We start from the raw sequence: 22,083 nt of genomic DNA on the forward strand, positions 1-22,083 counted from the left end.
TTTCACTTAAATGTGACTCCCAACACATTTCACACTTACTGTTCCTATCTCCATAGGGAGATGTTGGTTGAAACAATTCCTCTAAGTTTATCAGACTCTTCTCTAAGCTTAGAAAAATCTCTAAAGCTTCATTGTTGCTTCAGTGAAGATGAAACCNCAACACCAACTTCCCATCAACACCAACTTGCTGTTTAGGCTTTCTCTGTTGTCATTTTAAGTCCTTTTTCTTGTATTAAGTTGAAAACCCACTTGTTTTCTCATCTATTTTTGGAGTTTTGGACCTCAAGTTCAGTGGTATGTACAGTTGGATATTTCTTCTTTACAGTCTGGCCAACAAACACTCTATGTTCATGTTAATTATATGCATTACTCTGTGACTCTTTAGTAGATAAAACTTTTTATCCAAGTTTAGATTCTCAATTTCTCATATTGTAGCTGTAGCCTGTAGGTGTGGGGTGCCACTAACATGTTAAGTTGGCATTTCTGTGAGCCAAAAAATGTTTTGTTTAAATATCAAAACAAATAAGTACATAGAGGTAAAAAAAGAAACAAAAAAAAACGATTGTGGGGTAAAAGAAGAGGCAAGATTAATGGAGCGATTGACTCATAACTCATAAGCCAACAAATTTGAAGACTGAAACCAAATTATTTTATAAGTCAACCAAGTTATTCTACGAGTCAACCAAAGCAGCCAAAAAAGTATGTTATGCACACATACAATGAATGGATTACAGTTGTAAAGTAGGCGCTATGCTCCTATATATTACTACACCACATACCTTAGTTTATACAATTCGCAAAGATGATTTCAAACCAGGCATTTACATTACTTTACTTTTACATCATCTTCCTACTCTTTAATCAGTTGATGTCACAAACAAAACCTTCTATGGCCACCTCAGGAAATGAGACTGATCTCCAGTCTCTAATTTCCATTAGAGATGGAATCGAAGGCGGCTTAAGCTCCTGGAACCAATCTTTCCATTTCTGTCAGTGGCAAGGCATTAAATGCGGCAAACGTCATCAAAGAGTCATAAGTTTGAATCTTTCCAGCCAGAGTTTGGCTGGATCGTTATCGCCTCATATTGGAAACCTCACTTTCCTAAGGTTCATCGACCTGCAGCACAATCAACTCTACGGTGATATCCCACAAGAAATTGGTCGGTTGTCTCGTCTTCAAGAACTCACTCTGTGGGATAACACTTTCGAAGGAGAAATTCCAATCAATCTAACCCAATGTACTGAACTCAGGGTCTTTAATATAAGTTGGAACAAATTTACAGGGAATATTCCGGCAGAGCTTGGCTCATTGTCAAAGCTTGAACTCTTGAGTATTGGAAGAACCAATCTGACTGGAGTGCTACCACCTTCTTTAGGTAATATTTCGTCGCTTCAAAACTTCAATATACATGAAAATAATTTGGTTGGAAGTATTCCAGCGAGCTTTGGTAGACTGTCAAGCTTAAAAATCTTGGATGTTGGACGTAATACACTGTCTGGTGAGGCCCCTTTAACAATTTTCAACATCTCATCCTTGAATATCTTAGCAATTGTCGATAACCAATTTAGTGGTAATCTTCCACCAGACATGGGCATCACTCTTCCTAATCTTGTAAAATTCTATGGGGCTATAAATCAACTTTCTGGACTACTCCCAGTTTCATTAGCTAATGCTTCTAAACTCCAAGATTTTGATATTCCAGTAAACAAATTTGAAGGACAAATTCCTAAGGATTTTCAATTCCCTCAAACTATCGAATGGATAAATCTTGAACTCAATCAGCTAGGAACAGGAGAAGCTCATGATTTGAGTTTTATCACTTATTTGACCAACTCCAGTAATCTAAAGGTATTGGGCTTGGGCCATAACAATTTCGGAGGTGTATTCCCGAACTCTATTACCAATCTCTCCAACCGAATGGAGATATTGTCTCTAGGAGTCAATCAAATATCTGGAATTATCCCAGAAGGGATTGGGAACCTGGTCAGTTTGTTTAAATTAAGTCTCGGGTCTAATAACTTTTCCGGTAGTATTCCATCTTCTATTGGAAAACTTCATAGTTTACAAGGGTTACGTCTGGATGAAAACAAATTGTCTGGACTGATCCCATCTTCTCTGGCAAACAATACTAAATTGAGTATTTTGTATTTACGAAGGAACAGACTGGAAGGAAACATTCCTTCAGGTCTTGGTGCTCTTAGCCGATTGCAATTTCTGAGTCTGGGACAAAACAACCTAAATGGTGCCCTACCTAAAGATATCTTTAGCCTTTCCTCTTTGCTTGTTCTTAGCATCTCTATGAACTCCTTAACTGGTTCCTTACCTTTAGAAGTAGGAAAACTAAAAAATCTTGTTGATATCAAGGTGTCTGGAAATAAGTTGTCTGGTTTAATACCTAGTACTCTTGGTGAGTGTTTGAGTTTGGAAAATTTATATTTGGACGGAAATTTGTTTGGAGGGATAGTTCCTCAATCTTTGAGTTCTTTAAAGAATGTCCAATGGTTGGATCTATCAAGAAACAACTTGTCTGGTGGAATTCCAAAATATTTAGAGGGCTTTCCATACCTCCGGCGGTTGAATCTATCTTTCAATAAACTTGAAGGTGAGGTGCCAGTGAACGGGATCTTTAAAAGTGCAAGCAATTTTTCAGTAGCTGGGAATTCTAATCTCTGTGGGGGTATACCTGAACTGCAATTGCCACCATGCCGATTTAACAAATCAGTAAAGCAAGGTATAAAAAAACATGGAAGGTCCGATCCTTCCAGGATAGCAATTTGGATCAGTGTGACCGTGTTTATTCTTTTGGCATCAGGTTCTCTAATATTTTACTTGAGAAGAAAAACTAAACTTAAAACGGCTTCTTTGCCATCATTTCGTGATCAGCATCTCAAGGTCTCTTATGGAGATCTTTCTCAAGCGACTGGTGGATTTTCTCCAGCTAATTTTGTTGGTTCAGGTGGTTTTGGCAGCGTGTATAAAGGGAATGCTCAACCAATATGAAACCGTTGTTGCTGTTAAGGTGTTCAAACTTCAATTGAGAGGAGCTTTAAAGAGTTTTGTGGCAGAGTGTGAATCATTGCGCAATATCCGTCATCGAAATCTTGTTAAGATTCTAACTTCTTGCTCTAGTGTGGATTACGAAGGAATTGAATTCAAAGCACTAGTCTTTGAGTTCATGCCAAATGGAAGTTTAGAGAAGTGGTTGCATCAAGAGATCAATGAACAAAATGAAGAATCGAATTTGAACCTACTTCAAAGATTAAATGTCGCGATTGATGTTGCTTCTGCTCTTTGCTATCTTCATCACGAGTGCCACGTTTTGGTTATACATTGTGATCTAAAGCCAAGCAATGTGCTTCTTGATAATGATATGGTTGCCCATGTTGGTGATTTTGGCTTAGCAAAGCTTCTTCCGGGATCAATAGAGAACTTGCATGATAATCAAAGTACCTCAACAGGGGTAAAAGGATCTATTGGCTATGCCGCTCCAGGTTGGAATTTAAAGATAGATGTATGCTGATTTCAGTCATTTTTATAATTTATAAATGCATGAATTTAATATCAAGTATACCGCATTATTAGTTATAATCTTTCCGTGCAGCCACATTTTAGTGAAACTTAAATCCTTTTGCCTCTTTTTTATTCCCCATGTTAAGTTTGACACCATTAACACCCAGGTACATGAGCTTAAGGAGGGCCTTGGATAGTTGGATGTTTTCATCTCCGGAGCTTATATCATACTTATTAATTTAGATATCTTAAAAGAGGAAAAAGGAAAGTTAGTGCGAATAAAAAGCTGTTAGAGATAATAAAACGATTAATTAATTTGATCTAATTTCTTTTCAATCTATGTTAGTGGAGTTAAAATTTCAAAAGATTGAGGAGTAAAGAACTGTGGTTGTGGTAATTAAGCTAGTTTGTTTATTTCTATCAATATCTTAACTGACGATTGTGAGGAGCTAGTTTTCCAATCTCTCAATCTGTAGTATATTAATGGATGTATGTAAAGCATTATGATATATATATATTTCATTTTTGTTACATTTAAATGGTTTTATGGAAACTAGTAATTGATGTATATATTGCAGAATATGGTATGGGAGCTGATGCATCTACACAAGGAGATGTGTACAGTTATGGAATTCTTGTGTTGGAAATGTCCACAGGAAGGAGACCAACCGATGAGATGTTTAAAGACGGTTTAAACCTCCATAACTATGCTAGCAAAAGTTTGCAAGATCAACTTACAAAGATCGTAGATCCAATACTTCTATCTGATGGAGATGACGCTTTAGGAGATACTAATAGCTTGGGAATCGACAATCACAGAAGAACAAAACTGCTAGAGTGCATGACTGCAATAGTCAAAATTGGGGTTGCATGTTCTGTTGAATCACCGTTAGAGAGGATGGATATTAGAGAAGTCAGTAACGAATTGCACGCTATCAGAGACACATTTCTTGGTACGTACTAGGGTTCACAAAGAACGTAACTGCCTCCAACGAAGGTTTAATTGAAAGGTAAAATCACATCTTTTACAAATAAATGAATATGAAAGAGATAGAAAAAGCTCATTGTTTTGCACTGTAATTTTCCTTCGTTTATGTTAATTTGAGATGTATAGAAACATCTATATATAACTAGAGCAAAAAAGAAATTGAAGGTAGATTCTTCATACATGTGTTTGCTACCAACTAGTATAGGTCTACATAATTCACAAAATAGCAGCCACATGCTCTACTTTTGTGGGGTGATAGTTACTGTTGATTTTGTATCAATTCAGTTATTATGCAATCTTTGTTAAGAGCTAAGACCAACTCACTTCTATACCCCTCTAAAATCATGAAAATCTCCCTTCAGTGTCCCCCATAACCGTATTCCTCTACCTGCAGCTGATGACCCCACTCCCAATGGAACACAATCCTTATCTTGTGAAAGTTTGACTACACTAGGCGCAACTCTCACTGGCCTGGCGTCCAACACTAGAAGCCATTTCGAGTGGCGTCCCATACTCAGAAGTCAGAACCATTCTAGCACTCATCATTGTAACCCTCTCCACTGTAGAATGAGAATATAAGGATGTATCCACTGAAACTGGTGGAGTTGGTCTAATTGTTAGCAGATACTACATGTTGTCAGATAATGCTCCAGTTATGCATCTGCTCTTCTTACGATCTTGATTGGAGTTCGAGGTTCTTCTTGCAAACTCGGTTTATCATATCAGGTACTCCATTTTTTTTTTAGTAGTGATTTTTTTATTAATTTTATGAGATGGGGTTTGTTTGAATTTTGTTTAGGATGTTGGGTTGGGACTTTAATTTGTGTTTAAAGATTTGGGTATTGATTAGATTGGAAATATATGATTGGTATATATTTTGATTATTGGTTGTTGTTTATAATGAGTAATGCATTGTTGTCGAGTTCTTAATTATTAAGTTTGTGTTTTAGAAATTTAGAAGAGTGTAAAGTACGAGGATTTTCATGTCGTTTTATGCTCCACTTCGCAGTCTGTTTGTGTTCTTAAACTCAAGCTGCAATTAGGCTCATTCCAGGGCACTGTGATCTCATTTGTAAACAAAAACTCCTTTTTATAGATCTCTTTACCTGTGGACTGAGTTTTTGTTTGTTTATTTTTGACAGGACATCTTTAGGAGGCTTCGTATTTGAAGGTTATTTGCGTCTGTCTTTGCCTTTTCATCGACACCGGCATTGATGTTTGGACTGTATTTACTCTACTACTTCAGGGTATTTGAGAGGCAAATTGGGTCCAATAAATATTCGGTGAGTTATCTACCCCCACACGGTTCTTTCTTTCTTTGGATTTTTGTATGTTCACTGTGTTGAAAATTCATGTTCTCACTACTGGCAGACAATAGAACCTCTACGCGAATCATGGTCCCTTGTTGGTCTATGCTGCCTTGCAATTTTTTTCTACCACTGAAATATTAATGGTGGTATAACTAGTTAGTTATATCAATCAAAGTCTTCATGTCTATCATTTCTGTTGTGCAGGCCTTTATCTTGTTCTCCGTGGTAGTCTCATCCTTGTTTGAGGCTATTGCTTTGGCATTCTTTAAAGGTGCACTTCTTTTATTTTCAATTGAGAATTATGGGTTGCCTTTCTGATTTATACAACTTTGATTTAAGTGAATTTGCCTTTTACTTTCTTTATCATCAGCTTAAAGGTTCTATGATGTCTTTATTTGGTTCCATACTTCTGTACTTTAGTATTATTGCTTACTCAGGGGTGAATGTGTTTTTCATCTTGTGCTTTGGTAGATTTGTTGGAACATGGAATTCTTCATTCGTTGGTCTGTTAACAAGAAAGCTTTGATATACTCACAATATTTTATTAAACTAAAAAATTGTGAGCGCTTTATACATACATTTAAAGAGTGAGATACTATAGAAACTTTATCTCACAATTACTGGGGAATCATTTACATTCATTAACAAATCTAAATCAGCAGAAGTAGCAAATTCGTAGTTGTAAGATGATGAATATTATCTAAGTAGTTTTTATTAAAGTTTTTACTCCGGGGTTTTAGATGTGGATTTTATATTACCTAAGTGGTAAGATCATGAATATCATTAAAAGTTAATTTTATAGGTAAACTATTTAATTAAAACTTATGTTCAAGAAAACTAATTAATTTAGGCCCATTGAGAGCACGTTTATCAACATCTCATGCCCCAAACAATTTCAATATTGTTGGACAAAAATCAACAGCGGTAGAACCATGACTATTTTCTCTATCCAAAGATGTAAGAGCTTTAGACTAATTATTGCTTCTCAGTCATGATTATCCTTATAAGTTGTAACAAATTAACAATGGTCTAGGATGGAAAACCTTTGACCTACAGCCTCATTATTGTTTCCACAGCCAAAACCATCCACAAATAATTCATGTAGCCACCTGATTGGTTATCCTTTTCTACTTTTTATGTTTTTGTTTGTCTCACTCTTATGTTTGGCATTAGACATAATGGTTATCTAGAAAGAGCCTAGTTTGATCTGCACTGCTGCAGATTTGGATGATACCTCATGTTTTTTTTAAGTTGAAAACGTGTTGCTCCAATTTGTGTGTTGTTCGTAACTAGTTTAATTTACATTTGCAGTTGCACAGATTCGAGATTCATATTGATGAGAAGTTTTAGTTTGTTGGACCATACTATTTGAAGAGTTCACTAGTTTTTTTTTAGCACTTAATTTTTTTATGGATTTTTTTATTGAAAGGATTGTAAAATAATAAATTAGGTGGAAATTTTATTTCTTTGATTTTGCAGATCCGATCCTTCCTTGAACATGCAGGCATTTGGACCTTCTGGTCTTATATTTCCTTCGTTTGTACCGTTCTACTCTGACATTCCAGTTTCGACACGGTTTCACATTTTTGGAATTAACTTCTCTGACAAGTCGTTTGTATATTTAGCAGGTCTTCAGGTAACTTAGTTCTATAACTACTTCATGGTTTTACCTTTTTATCAATTTCAAGACTGGCTCGACCTGAAATAGTTTTTTTCTCAATTAAATGCTAACTGTATTTTTACTGTCACCTCACAGTTCCTTTTCTCGTCGAGGAAAAAATCTATTCTGCCAGGCATGTGGTGTTCTTGCCAGTCTTCTCTATCGTTCGAATATTTCCGGCATACACGCCACATCAAGGTTAGTTTTTAGTTTTCCAATTGTTCTTAACCTTGTTTATATAATTTAGCTGGGCATGTTCTTATGTGGCAGTAGAAAGATTACTTAGATTTCACTAGTAGGCTAGTAGCCAGCTTAGTAGTTTTTTTTTGGATTGGCAAGTCTGTTTTAAATGAGATCAGTAACTCTTTGATGCTAGGAGGGTTTGAGCCCCATACCTATGGTATCATCACCCAAAGGTTTTACCGACTTTGCTAGTCGGCACCTGCACTTAGTAGCTCTTCATTGAATGGAGCAACAATTTCAGTCATTCAGACTATTTTATACAAAAGATCTATTGAGCCAAGCTGTACTCAAATACAATATTTTGATAATGCAGCTAATTGTAATTTTTTAGTTATCTGGAATGAAGAAAACATAACTCCAAAAAAACGGTACTATATATAGTTATAGATCATCTTGTGGAGCTTCTTTTTCTTTTTCTAAATGAGTGATTTTATGTTTAACCATAGGTTTTTTGTCGAGAGTTGCTCTCTTATATTAGGCACACAGATCTCAGTAAAATATTTAGATTGTGAAGTGTACAGACTGTCTGATACGAAATTGAAACAACTGTATGTATAATAGCTAAATGATTATCTGGTTCTTATTGCAAAATCAGTTCCTTTTTATTTCACTTGAACAAGTAATTCCCAATGACCAAATGTCATACAACTCCTAGGGTGCCATATGCATGCTATTTTCCATATTTGGAGCAGTGTTTTGGCTTTCTTTGTTACTTCATGGTCTAAACCTTTCACATCATGTCCTAAATCTTTCCATACATGTCCTAAATCTTTCACATCATGGTCTTTCTTGACAATGTAATTTGTTTATGGAATAACTTTTGCAGTTCCCGGAGTTTGTCAGTTCATTCTTTTCACGACTGTGTTGGCCCACTTTGGGAGGATCATCCCCTTCAGCATCAGGCAGGAATGTAATTGGAAACATACCATCTTATACCGGCCGTGAAGTGGAGGCAAGTAGTGTTAGTAAATGATTTTTATTGTTGTTTCTCAATTTTGAAGAACTTATGGATGTTAGCTTTGTTTTATTGCACAAAACTATATTCTCACATCATGTGTGTTAATGTTATTACCATGTGAAGTTCTTATCCAAATTTATGTCTGACATTGCTCCACTTTAAATGTTGATGAATCATATGATAACTTTAGCCTCTCACAGATCTTCATTTGCTGCATTGATGTTTAAATTTTGGTGAGTAGATTACTGACTTATAGTAGATCACGTCACATCTAATGCTCCACCATCCCGCCACAAGAATTCCACTTTCATATGTTCCATTGCATTTTGATATGGTTCAGATTTCTGGGATGCTTTGATATTGTGGCCGTCAGCCATTTTGTTTTGCTTTGTTGGATGCTCCCGAGTTAGTGTCTTACTGGAAGGGCATTTTTATTCACACTTGTCTTGGATTCCACTTTGCTTGGTCTTGTGCGCTGTCTTTGTGTTGACTCAAATGTGGCTTTCCGCAGTATAGCATACGGAAAAGTATTGCTATACCTATAATAGATGACGGGCACTGTGGTTTACGCTTTTGGGTTGCCTAAATTTGTAATGGATCCTTGTTTTGTATAATAATAAGTATAAGAATAGCAATCACAATGAAAACAAGCAATGGGCGATTCCTTTTGTACTTCCTCTTCTCTCATTTAGGGCAGAGAATTGAACCCGACCTGACCCAACCCCGAATATGTCAAGTTCGGATACATTTCTATAACAGTATTTAAATTCGGGTCGGATACGGATAATTTGTGCTCGGATACATGTTTTATGTAATTTTTCACATTTTTAGTGTTACCCGATCGGGTTTGGGATTTGAATTCAGATTCGATAGAAATATTTACAAAATATTCAGATTCGGACCCCAAACCCGAACCTGTTCCCTGCCCTACTCTTATTCTCTCCTTGTGAGTCGATCACTAACTAATTTTCTTGGTTCAGGGAAATTATCCTTCCGCTGCTCCTATTGCTTCTACCGTGGAGCCATCTGACAATTCCATCGCAACGCTGGTTTCAATGGGTTTTGACAGGAACTCGGCAAGACAGCCAAGAAACGACGTCAACGTGGCCACAAACATCCTTCTTGAAGCACAATCTCACTAATTCAAACCCTGGTAAGTAGGGGGATAAAAAAGAAAATTGGGTTTTCAAATTGGCAATGCTAACTGAATCCTGTTTGCCGGGATAATAACCATCAAAGAAGCATAGTCATCCACTTCTGACCCATGTTGATCTACTCAGCAACTGTCCAGGGGCTTATGATATCTTTTGTGGTTTGGCTGTTTCGCTGCATATATGCATGGTGCTAGATCATCATTTCACATACACAAATGATTTGCCAAGTTTAGGGTGAAACTATGTAATCAGTCTGGTGTAATCATTTCTTTATCTGGAAAGATTAGATTTTGTATAGAGATTTGAACGATGTGGTACTTTATTTTCTTTTAGTCACGTTTGTAACATGGCCTGTAGTGGCCATTGTCAATTGGTATAAATTCAAATTCATGAACTCCTAGTAAGAGAATATAAGGAAATATTTTTTTATCAGTCCAGAACTCCAAATGCTTTCATTTATTATTCTACTATAACATCTAATATCTTCATCTATTAACTTATGTAAGTAACAGCTTTTGGCACTCGGCAGTGTTGATGCTCACCATATGCTTTTAAGACCGAAACATAAAATGTTGTTCTTAGAATCTGTACAAAAGCGTGGTCATGTTTGCTGCTGTTTTATTCGTAGGTAATGCAAGTCAGCAAATGTAGAATCACCATTTATAACCACTAAAATCTCTGGACAGAAAACACAATTTGCTACAGTCAAGTTTCAGAATGCTCGCTCAACCCAAAATCCATTACTATTTGAAGTGGTAACATAAATTTATCCTGGGAATAATGTGGGTCCGCTACTGATTGCAGGAGGATCTCTGAAGTCTGAAGTCTGAACTCCGTTTCTAGTTGCTGTACACATATAATCTTTTCTTGAATCCTCATTCTGCAAGTTCCATTAATGAAGTTTTGGATACGATGACTGTAGTAGTCTATTGCAAATCCTTCAATCTGTTAAATCTGTCTTATAGTTGGTTATGAACAGATTGAGTTACTATAGCATATTCTTTCAGTAAATAAAATTTACTCCTAGAATAGGTTTCATGCTTCTTCGTGACACAGTAATTAGTAACTTGTTCTTTGCAGGGCATAAAATTTGATGCATGATGCCATGGTGACAAACTTAAAATTTACATTCTGCTAGATATTTTTGTAAATCTGATTGGACCTAAGAATTGGTTAGCTGAAACCTAAGAATTGAACTTTCTTCTGCTGATAGAACTCTACTAATAAAAAAACAAAAGATTATGGTAGTTTTGCGCTTTTACCAATTTGAATTGTATCTATTAAGAGTTTTCTGCTTAACCCGTTTAAATTGTTTTCGTTCTGAATTTCTCGGCCAATTTTGTTTTACCTATTCCTGCTTCAAGAGCTCTAACAGTCATATGAAGAAACCATTTTATTTGAGTATCAGAGAAGGTCCAATACTTCCAAAATAACAACTAGATAACTGTGGGCGTGAGCGTAGGGTGGAGAAGAGAGAGGGAGAGATGGGTTTGTGGGTGAGGAGAGAGAGAGAGTTGGGTTTGCTCACTGTAGGAGGGAGAGGGAAGTGAGAGATTGAGGACAGATAGAAACCTACCAAACTACTTTTGAGGCATGTACCCCCACTTCTCCCAAAAACGTTCACTTTGCTCACTTGATTTTGATCAGTGTGGCTGTGGCCATTCTTTTGGCATCTTGCTCTCTAATATTTTACTTGAAAAGAAAATGAAAACTTGATACGGCTTCTTCGCAATCATTCAATGATAAGCATCTTAAAGTCTCTTATGGAGATCGTTCTCAAGCGACTGGTGGATTTTCTCCAACTAATTTTGTTGGTTCAGGTGGTTTTGGAAGTGTGTATAAGGGAATGCTCAACCAATCTGAAACTGTTGTTGCTATTAAGGTGTTCAAACTTCAATTAAAATGAGCTTCAAAAAGTTTTATGGCAGAGCGTGAATCATTGCGTAATATCCGCCATTGAAATCTTGTTAAGATTCTAACTTCTTGCTCTAATGTGGATTGTGAAGGAAATGAATTCAAAGCACTAGTCTTTGAGTTCATGCCAAATGCAAGTTTAGAGAAGTGGTTGCATCAAGAGATTAGTGAACAAGATGAAGAATCGAATTTGTGCCTACTTCAAAGACTAAATATCGCCATTGATGTTGCTTCTGCGCTTCGCTATCTTCATCACGAGTGCCATATTTTGGTTATTCATCGTGATCTAAAGCCAAGCAATGTGCTTCTTGATAATGATATGGTAGCTCATGTTGGTGATTTTGGTTTGGCAAAGCTAGTTTTTTTCGGGATCACTAGAGAACTTGCTTGATAATCAAAGTATCTCAACAAGGGCAAAAGGATCCATTGGCTATGCTGCTCTAGGTAGGAATTTAATTATTGACATATGCTGATTTCAGTCCTTTTTCCAATTCAATAAATGCATGAAATCAATATATGGTATAATGCATTAGTTATAATCTTTATGTGCGGCCACATTTTAGTGAAACTAAAATCCTTTTGCCTCTTTTTCCCCGTGTTAAGTTCGACACCATTAACACCCCAGTTACACGAGCTGATATAGGTACAGTAGGGCCTTCAATAGTTGAATGTTTTCAGTTCCAGAGCTTATAGCATAGTTATTTAGATAGTCAAAAAAAAAAAATAGTTATTATGTAGATATTTTAAAAGAGGAAAAAGGAATTGTACGTCAGTGCAAATTAAATGAAAAGTTGTCAGAGAATTAGTTGTGGTGGAAATTAAACAAGTTTTTTTTACTTATCAATATCTTAACTGACGATTGGGAGACCATTGCAGTCTGCTTAATCACTGATTTTTTCCACTCAGTTTTACAGTGATGATCCACTTTTCTACTCAGAATGGTTAAGAACATTTAGATGATGTGTAAGAACGTTTACATTCGCACAATAGCATCACTAAGCTTCACCCTATACTGAATGCAGTCTGCTTAATCACTTCTTTTTTCCACACAGTTTTACAGTGAAGAACCACGTTTCTACTCAGAATGTTTACCCTGAGCATCCATATACTCAACTATTCATCTGACTCAACCTTCACTCGACATTAATGTCACAATGTCAGCTTTGACTCCTGCACTATTCAGACTCGATTCGATTAATTGATCACTTACAATTAGCTAATCCAGATTTCACTGAAGGAAGAAGTGTACAACCCAAAATCCGCTTTTACATGGAGTAATTGGGGAGGGGGGGGGACAAACTAAACAATATAAGGACAAAGGATGGAGCACCGACACTGAATACTAGAGGTCCCAAGAGAGCATGGGTGCCAGCCTTCCCTCGATCTAATGAAAACTTGACCACCAGTTGCGCCGTATAAGTTAACAAATTATTCTACAAGTCAACCAAAGCAGCCAAAAGAGTATGTTATGCACACATACAATGAATGGATTACAGTTGTAAAGTAGGGAAGAAAATGAGGTTACCAAAAAATAAGAAAAACAAAAACAAAAAAACAGCGATTGTGGGGTAAAAGAAGAGGCGCTATGCTCCTACTATATATTAGTACACCACATACCTTTTAGTTTATACAATTGGCAAAGATGATTTCAAACCTGCAGGCATTTACATTACTTAATTTTTACATCATCTTCCTAACAAAACCTTTTATGGCCAGCTCTGGAAATGAGACTGATCTTCACTCTCTAATCGCTATTAGAGATGGAATTCAAGGCGGCTTAAACTCCTGGAACCAATCTTTCCATTTCTGTCAGTGGCAAGGCATTAAATGCGGCAAGCGTCATCCAAGAGTCGTAAGTTTGAATCTTTCCAGCCAGAGTTTGGTTGGATCGTTATCCCCTCATGTTGGAAACCTCAGTTTCCTAAGGGTCATCGACTTAAAGCACAATCAACTCTACGGTGAGATCCCACAAGAAATTGGTCGGTTGTTTCGTCTTCAAAAACTCAATCTGTGGGATAACACTTTCGAAGGAGAAATTCCAGTCAATCTAACCCAATGTACTAAACTCAGGGGCATTAATTTAAGTTGGAACAACCTGTCAGGGAATATTCCGGCAGAGCTTGGCTTATTGTCAAAGCTTGAAATCTTGCTTATTCAAAGAAGCAATCTGACAGGAGTGCTACCCCCTTCTTTAGGTAATCTTTCGTCGCTTCAAACCTTCTTTACAACAGAAAATAAATTGGTTGGAGGTATTCCAGCCAGCTTTGGTAGAATGTCAGGCTTAATATCCTTCAATGTTGGACTTAATAGACTGTCTGGTGAGGTACCTTTAACAATTTTCAACATCTCATCCCTGAATGAATTAGAAATTGTCGATAACCAATTTAGTGGTAGTCTTCCACCAGACATGGGCATCACTCTTCCTAATCTTGTAAAATTCTATGGGGGTATAAATCAACTTTCTGGACTACTCCCAGTTTCATTAGCTAATGCTTCTAAACTTCAAATATTTGATATTTCAACAAACAATTTCAAAGGACAAGTTCCTAAGGATTTTCAATTCCCTCAAACCATTGAATGGCTAAATCTTGAACACAATCATCTAGGAACAGGAGAAGCCCATGATTTGAGTTTTATCACTTATTTGACCAACTCCAGTAATCTAAAGGCATTGGGCTTGGGCCGAAACAATTTCGGAGGTGTATTCCCGAACTCTATTACCAATCTCTCCAATATGGAGAGATTGCATCTAGGAGGCAATCAAATATCTGGAATTATCCCAGAAGGGATTGGGAACTTGGTCAATTTGTTTTTATTAAGTCTAAGTCTAATAATTTTTACGGTAGTATTCCATCTTCTATTGGAAAACTCCGTAGTTTACAAGGGTTATATCTGTACGAAAACAAATTGTCTGAACCGATCCCATCTTCTCTAGCAAACAATACTAAATTGAGTGACTTGTATTTAGGAAGTAATAGACTGGAAGGAAACATTCCTTCAGGTCTTGGTGCTCTTAGCCAATTGCAAGAACTGGGTCTGGAACAAAACAACCTAAATGGTACCCTACCTAAAGAGATCTTTAACCTTTCCTCTTTGGTTGTTCTTAACTTCTCTATGAACTCCTTAACTGGTTCTCTACCTTTAGAAGTAGGAAAACTAATAAATCTTGTTGATATCAAGGTGTCTGGAAATAAGTTGTCTGGTTTAATACCTAGTACTCTTGGTGAGTGTTTGAGTTTGGAAAATGTATACTTGGACGGAAATTTGTTTGAAGGGATAGTTCCTCAATCTTTGAGTTCTTTAAAGAATGTCCAAGGGTTGGATCTATCAAGGAACAACTTGTCTGGTGGAATTCCAAAATATTTAGAGGGCTTTCCTTATCTCCGGTGGTTGAATCTATCTTTCAATAAACTTGAAGGTGAGGTGCCAGTGAACGGGATCTTTAAAATTGCAAGCAATTTTTTAGTAGCTGGAAATTCTGATCTCTGTGGGGGTATACCTGAATTGCAATTGCCACCATGCCGATTTAACAAATCTGTAAAACAAGGTGTAAAAAAACATGGAAGGTCCAATCCTTCCAGGATAGCAATTTGGATCAGTGTGGCCGTGTTCATTCTTTTGGCATCAGGTTCTCTAATATTTTACTTGAGAAGAAAAAGTAAACTTAAAACGGCTTCTTTGCCATCATTTAGTGATCAGCATCTCAAGGTCTCTTATGGAGATCTTTCTCAAGCGACTGGTGGATTTTCTCCAGCTAATTTTGTTGGTTCAGGTGGTTTTGGTAGTGTGTATAAGGGAATACTGAACCAATATGAAACCGTTGTTGCTGTTAAGGTGTTCAAACTTCAATTGAGAGGAGCTTTAAAGAGTTTTGTGGCTGAGTGTGAATCATTGCGCAATATCCGCCATCGAAATCTTGTAAAGATTCTAACTTCTTGCTCTAGTGTGGATTATGAAGGAATTGAATTCAAAGCACTAGTCTTTGAGTTCATGCCAAATGGAAGTTTAGAGAAGTGGCTGCATCAAGAGATCAATGAACAAAATGAAGAATCAAATTTGAACCTACTTCAAAGACTAAACGTCGCGATTGATGTTGCTTCTGCTCTTTGCTATCTTCATCACGAGTGTCACGTTTTGGTTATTCATCGTGATCTAAAGCCAAGCAACGTGCTTCTTGATAATGATATGGTAGCCCATGTTGGTGATTTTGGCTTAGCAAAGCTTCTTCCGGGTTCAATAGAGAACTTGCATGATAATCAAAGTACCTCAGGGGTCAAGGGATCTATTGGCTATGCCGCTCCAGGTAGGAATTTAAAGATCGATGTATGTTGATTTCAGTCCTTTTTACAATTCATAAATGCATGAAAATCAATATCTGGCATATTGCATTAGTTATAATCTTTCCGTGCAGCCACATTTTAGTGAAACTCAAATCCTTTTGCCTCTTTTTTATTCCCCGTGTTAAGTTTGACACTATTAACACCTAGGTACATGAGCTTAAGGAGAGCCTTGGATGGTTGGATGTTTTCATCTCCAGAACTTATATCATACTTATTAATTTAGATATCTTAAAAGAGAAAAAAGGAAAATTAGTGTGAATAAAAAGCTGTTAGAGATAATAAAATGATTAATTAATTTGATATAATTTCTTTTCAGTCTATGTTAGTGGAGTTAAAATTCAAAAGATCGAAGAGTAAAGAACTGTGGTTGTGGTAATTAAGCTAATTTGTTTACTTCTATCAATATCTTAACTGATGAGTGTGAGGAGCTAGCTTTTCAATCTCTCGGTAGTATATTAATGGATGTATGTAAAGCATTATGATATTACTATTATATATATATATATATATATATATATATATATATATATATATATATATATATATATATATATATATATTTTTTTTTTTTTTTTCATTTTTGTTACATTTAAATGGTTTTATGGAAACTAGTGATTGATGTATATATTGCAGAATATGGTATGGGAGCTGATGCATCCACACAAGGAGATGTGTACAGTTATGGAATTCTTGTGTTGGAAATGTCCACAGGAAGGAGACCAACTGATGAGATGTTTAAAGACGGTTTAAGCCTCCATAACCATGCTAGCAATAGTTTGCAAGACCAACTTACAAAAATCGTAGATCCAATACTTCTATCTGATGGAGATGACGCTTTAGGAGATGCTAATAGTTTAGGAATCTGCAACCACAGAAGAACCAAACTGCTAGAGTGCATGACTGCAATAGTCAAAATTGGGGTTGCATGTTCTGTTGAATCACCGTTAGAGAGGATGGATATTAGAGAAGTCAGTAACGAATTGCACGCTATCAGAGACACATTTCTTGGTACGCCTCCAACAAAGGTTTAATTGAAAAGTAAAATCACATCTTTTACAAATAAATGAATATGAAAGAGATAGAGAGAGCCCATTGTTTTGCACGGTAATTTTCTTTCGTTTATGTTAATCTGAGATGTATAAAACATCTATATATAACTAGAGCAAAAAAGAAATTGAAGGTAGATTCTTCATACATGTGTTTGCTACCAACTAGTACAGGTCTACATAATTCACAAAATAGCGGCCACATGCTCTACCTTTATGAGGTGATAGTTACTGTTGATTTTGTATCAATTCAGTTATTATGCAATCTTTGTTAAGACCAACTCACTTCTATACCCCTCTAAAACAATGAAAATCTCCCTTCAGTGGCCCCATAACCGTATTCCTCTACCTTCAGCTGAATTTCTCACTTTGAATCTTTGTAACCCCATAATGGTATATGCAACTAAATATGCAAGGTGGCTCGGGCCTGCCACAGAGGAGAGCAAATGACCCCACTCCCAATGGAACACAATCCTTATTGTTTGAAAGTTTTACTACACTAGACGCCACTCTCACTGGCCTGGCGTCCAACACTAGAAGTCATTTCGAGTGGCGTCCATACTCAGAAGTCAGTCCAGAACTCCAAATGCTTTCATTTTTTCTACCATAACATCTAATAACTTCATCTATTAGAGCATCTCTAGGTGGTGGTAGCATACTCTTCAAATTTGAAGAATGCTACCACAGAATCTGATAGCAAATTTCGACCAACTCTAGGTGGTCGCAAATTCGCGGTCGCAAAATTCATTGGGGACCCACCTGCTGATGACGGTGAATGGCTTGTGGCCGCCAAGATCTAATGTCACATGCTATGTTTTATTTAATGTCGCGCGACAGTCGGACTTTTGTCATTTTACAAAAATTTTTCCAACTAAGTCACTCTAGTTAGTAGGAAAAAAATGAGTTCCGACAACGAATCCGTCTATAATAACCAAACACGATGGAGTGGTGGCGGTGAGGAAGAAGAAAACAGTGCATACGTTTGGAATAATCTCAGTGGTGATCTAGATGATGAACCAACCACTTCTGGAGCTGTAAATCAAGGAGCTGAGGCTGACGATCCATTGCTGCTTCAATATCAGCAAGTCGATTTTGAATTTTCTGCGGATGCTATTGATTTCAGCTATCTTAGGCCGGTGTCTAAGAGGTTTCATGATAGGCACGTCTCAAGAGTTGTTTTTGAACAACAGGTATGTATTTTAATTTCATAAATTAGTAGTAGTAGTAGTTAATTTTAGTAGTTCAATACATATATTTTTATTTTTATTTTTTTAATTTTAGTTTCATTTTGCGTACATCAGAGATGTGTTATGTATCGGGTTCGGTGCACTCCACGTGCGCTTAGGACGTGGTGGGATGATATTAAGAAAGTCGGTGCACTTGACCATGTTAGAGATGCAATTTTAGCGACTCCCTTTGCTCATCTAGTTGACATCCCTTACAATAAGACTGACATTCAGGGAGTTATTAATGGTTTAGTTGAGAGATGGTGGGATAGTACACATACTTTTCACTTCCCTCAGGGAGAGTTGGGCTTCACTCCATTAGATTTTTGCATGATATCTGGTTTGAGTATAGGATTAGGTAATCCGTTGAGATGTAGCAATCAATTCGAGTTGTGCCCAAATGATGATTTTCTTCCCTTAATCGTCGAGGAGTCATATATGATCTTTGGTGTTAGGATTTCTAGTATCAAGGCTGCATACATTACACCGTTGACTATTGATTCAGGATTGCAGTTTTTGATAGATTATTTGTCACTTGATTCCGATGATGGTCAAACACATGTTGATGAGTATGTAAGAGCTTTCTGTATGTATTTGATGGTTGTCTTCTTTTTTCCTTCTGGCCATTCCACGATTAACTTGGGATTTCTAGCTAACTTTGAGCACTTGCATGAGTTGGGCGGTATTGATTTTGGTGGAGCCATATATTGTCATTTGTTGCGTTGTTTAGATAGGGCTTCTCGACAGACTGGTGTTGTCAATAGTCCCCAGATGGGAGGGTTTGTCATTCTCTTAGAGGTATGATTTTATGAGTATTTCCGTGCTGCAAATCCTATCCTCACAGAGTATACCGATGAGAGGCCTAGGCTCAAGGCTTGGCACGGACCTTGTCGAGCTCGTCTGACCAGTGAGATCAGTCATAACATAACTTCTGTCCGAACCCAGATCGAGCTTAGCACACAGGCTTCTATTGTTTGGAGGCCTTGGAGGACATCTGTGCACATCGGTAGCGAATGGTATGGAGATATGCATTGTTCATTTCTCATAGGAGGATGGTATTCACTTGTGGGAGTGATATGGAGTGGTATTTAGGGGATAGATGTTACGCATGACTCACACCATACTTTGGTATCCCCCCCGATCCGCTACCCATGTATCGAGGCTAAGGACATGACCTTAGAGCAAGTCATCGAGAGTAGCGTGCATTGGACTTGGCTCTGTGCTTCGACCTAGTTACATTGCGGACTTATGAGCGATTACTACCATTATTGGTTTAGGGTGTCTATTGGTCATTTGCTCCGGTATATGTAGGTCGACAGCAACATTCATCGGTTAGCAATTTGGGTGTCGACGTGAATTCAGATTGGCCGGCCGTCGTCATAGCCCGACGTTTCACTGGACTTGTGCACACATTTGTTCCAAAGACGAGATCCCCTCGGTCGAGTGGCCTTGGGTTTTCGGTTTGAGCGATCCCGAAAGTGGCGGATGATTTACCAACCCATTTCTTCTATTGATGCCCACTCGCGTCAAATATAGTTAGAGCCTGACCTTGGACATCTATCTCTGGTAATTATTTTTATTGGTTTTGTTTTATTATTTTGGTTTATTATGAAAATGTCATAAATTATTAATGAATAATTATTTCAGGATGACCTACGCATGAGATATGAGACAAGCATTCGTGTAAATGATGGCTTGCGCTCCTCGGTATTCGCCTACAGTGTTGAGAGAGAGAGACTTCTTTCCCAGGCTCATGTGGATTATGACGATTTGCAACGCCAGATTGATGAGTTACAGGCTCAGATTGATCGCACAAGGGTGAGTTCATCACAGCATGGACAGACGGAGAGTTCAGCACAAGGACAGTCGAGGAGGAGTTCACGGCAGAGGAGGCGTATGTAGGATAGTCTAGGAGGTTGTTGTATGACGATTATTATTATGTTGTGTGATTTAGAATTGTTCATTTGATCATTTTGATATGTTGTGTGATTATTATTATGTTGTGTGATTTAGAATTTACTTCCTTTGATTTAGCAAATGAATTACAATTTTTATTAATAGAACGACAACTAATACATGATTGCAAAAACATAAAATAAAAATAAATAAATAAAAGATAACTATTACATATCACCCTTATTACATACTATTAGAGTTACTCTAATTATCAAGCCAGTCATCATTTTCTTCATCATTGGCTTCTTCGTTGTTGGAAGCTTCATTTGTACTACTTGCTCCAGCCTTTTTTTTTTTTTTTCATATTTAGCTACAATTGCATCTTGTTTTAGCTCTAAAACCCTTCGCAATCGAGGATTGACATTGTCGAGTGACATTGCCAACAACCTAGTCTCATTTTCCTCCTCTCTAACACGGAGTTTTTCTTGCTTCAAAAATAACTTTTTTTGTGTCTTCTCTTGCTTCAATTTCATCATACTTTGAAATTGCTCATTTTGAATCTCTTCTTTATTTCTTCGACTTTCTTTAAAAGCTTCAAGAAAATCATCCATATTTTTAGCAGTGGATGCAACATTACCCTCAATAGTAGAAGCAACTTTCTTGTTCTTCTCAATTTCTTTGCTCTGCTTCCTACCGACTGACCTCTCCAAAAAACCTTCGGTAGTGCTAGGATCGTACTCCGAATACAGTGAAGGTGAAGGGGTAGAGTAAGGCGTTGAAGGGGTTGGGGTTGAGGGTGAAGAATCGAAACCTTCAACATCTCCGGATCTTGCTTTCTTCTTTGGTCTTGGAGCAAGCGTTTCGTTGTGTAACTGAGTTCTTTGCCACTTTGGCGTATTTTTGACTAAATTATAACAATCTTGCCATATCCATGGTTTTCCAATAGTAGCCGCATAAGTTGTTGCTGCGTCTGAAAGCTACGTTTATTAAAAAAAAAAATCAATATCAAGTAGTATATAAAATGAAGTATAAATTAAACGAAGTATAAACGAATCTTACAATGTCTTCACGTCCCCACCCGCTTGGAGGTTGTTCTTCAAGCTTTCTTAGTATAGCATGATATTTGTTGAAGAACGGTAAAATAATCGCCCAACGTTGTGAGACTCCCTTCCACTTACGGTTGCGGTCAAAACCTTGAATTTGATTCATTCTAGCCATAATTCGTTCCCAATAAACTTGACCCGATTGATCATTCCCTATTATAGGATCTTCTCCAATCTCAATTCATGCTCTAGTAAGAGCAATATTTTCTTCATTTGTCCAACTTGGACCCCTTCCTTGTTTTGGTTGTGACATTGAGAGTGTTATGTGTGAAAGGTTGAGAGTGTTGTGTGTGAAATGGTTGAGAGTGTTGTGTGTGAAAATGAAGAAGGAGATGAGTGTAGATATAGGAGGTAGAAATCCGGCCGTTTTTTGCCCGTTGGAGCACGCGACATTAGAGTGGCGTAGCGCCGAAGAGTAGTGGCTACGACAAAGGTAATAATGGCGCCTTGGTTGTGGTCAAAGTCAAAAAGGGCGACATTAGTACGACATTATTATTATTGTCGCTCCGCAGATCCCATCATCCAAATTGCCAAATTTGCGAACAAGAATGCGAACAAGTAGGTGATGCGACCACGAATGCGACCACCTAGAGTTGAAATTCCGGGAAATTCCGACGCATTTCTTCAAATTTAAAGAATGCGACCACGGATACATCCACCTAGAGATGCTCTTAACTTATGTAAGTAACAGCTTTTGGCACTGGGCAGTGTTGATGCTCACCATATGCTTTTAA

The 22,083-nt window shown here is 37.2% G+C and overlaps 5 protein-coding genes and 1 long non-coding RNA gene across 11 annotated transcripts; 5 read left to right on the top strand and 1 right to left on the bottom strand.

Moving 5' to 3' along the window:
- The first annotated feature begins 767 nt into the window (after positions 1-767).
- Positions 768-10,256, top strand: LOC147484516 (uncharacterized). The gene is given in 4 exon segments (XM_086576874.1): positions 768-2,982; positions 2,984-3,492; positions 4,090-4,521; positions 9,651-10,256. Coding segments are annotated over 3 exon segments (3,075 nt in total). The 5' UTR covers positions 768-802; the 3' UTR covers positions 4,476-4,521; positions 9,651-10,256.
- LOC147484517 (rhomboid-like protein 20) lies at positions 4,894-9,342 on the top strand. Of its 2 annotated transcripts, XM_086576914.1 has the most exons (7): positions 4,894-5,225; positions 5,642-5,782; positions 6,014-6,080; positions 7,289-7,445; positions 7,566-7,667; positions 8,539-8,664; positions 9,011-9,342. In XM_086576914.1, exons 4-7 carry the CDS (start codon positions 7,308-7,310, stop codon positions 9,026-9,028), a joined length of 384 nt encoding a protein of 127 aa, XP_086433040.1. In that variant the 5' UTR covers positions 4,894-5,225; positions 5,642-5,782; positions 6,014-6,080; positions 7,289-7,307; the 3' UTR covers positions 9,029-9,342. The 2 variants fall into 2 exon arrangements, with proteins under 2 accessions (XP_086433040.1, XP_086433041.1); XM_086576915.1 differs by lacking the exon at positions 7,289-7,445.
- Positions 10,257-13,341: 3,085 nt separating the features above from the next.
- Positions 13,342-17,272, top strand: LOC147484518 (putative LRR receptor-like serine/threonine-protein kinase At3g47570). Of its 5 annotated transcripts, XM_086576892.1 has the most exons (4): positions 13,342-13,696; positions 13,809-13,933; positions 15,511-16,041; positions 16,712-17,272. In XM_086576892.1, the coding sequence occupies exons 1-4, from the start codon at positions 13,566-13,568 to the stop codon at positions 17,107-17,109; spliced, it is 1,185 nt and encodes a 394-aa protein (XP_086433018.1). In that variant the 5' UTR covers positions 13,342-13,565; the 3' UTR covers positions 17,110-17,272. The 5 variants fall into 5 exon arrangements, with proteins under 5 accessions (XP_086433018.1, XP_086433016.1, XP_086433019.1 ...); XM_086576890.1 differs by having other exon boundaries at positions 13,345-13,933; XM_086576889.1 differs by having other exon boundaries at positions 13,664-13,696; positions 13,809-16,041.
- A 654-nt stretch (positions 17,273-17,926) lies between these two features.
- Positions 17,927-19,146, top strand: LOC147484519 (uncharacterized). The gene is made up of 3 exons (XM_086579761.1): positions 17,927-18,314; positions 18,426-18,923; positions 19,081-19,146. Exons 1-3 carry the CDS (start codon positions 18,024-18,026, stop codon positions 19,144-19,146), a joined length of 855 nt encoding a protein of 284 aa, XP_086435887.1. The 5' UTR covers positions 17,927-18,023.
- A 735-nt stretch (positions 19,147-19,881) lies between these two features.
- LOC147484520 (uncharacterized) lies at positions 19,882-20,336 on the top strand. Its single transcript, XR_015204264.1, has 2 exons — positions 19,882-19,916; positions 19,998-20,336. It is a non-coding gene; the product is annotated as an uncharacterized LOC147484520 (long non-coding RNA).
- Positions 20,337-20,473: 137 nt separating this feature from the next.
- LOC147484521 (uncharacterized) lies at positions 20,474-21,706 on the bottom strand. The gene is made up of 2 exons (XM_086576903.1): positions 21,306-21,706; positions 20,474-21,223 (listed from the first exon to the last, which is right to left on the bottom strand). The coding sequence occupies exons 1-2, from the start codon at positions 21,462-21,464 to the stop codon at positions 20,474-20,476; spliced, it is 909 nt and encodes a 302-aa protein (XP_086433029.1). The 5' UTR covers positions 21,465-21,706.
- Positions 21,707-22,083: the final 377 nt, after the last annotated feature.

The sequence above is a fragment of the Coptis chinensis genome, chromosome 8 (genome assembly GCF_015680905.1).
Source record: "Coptis chinensis isolate HL-2020 chromosome 8, ASM1568090v1, whole genome shotgun sequence".
NCBI classification, from domain to species: domain Eukaryota; kingdom Viridiplantae; phylum Streptophyta; class Magnoliopsida; order Ranunculales; family Ranunculaceae; genus Coptis; species Coptis chinensis.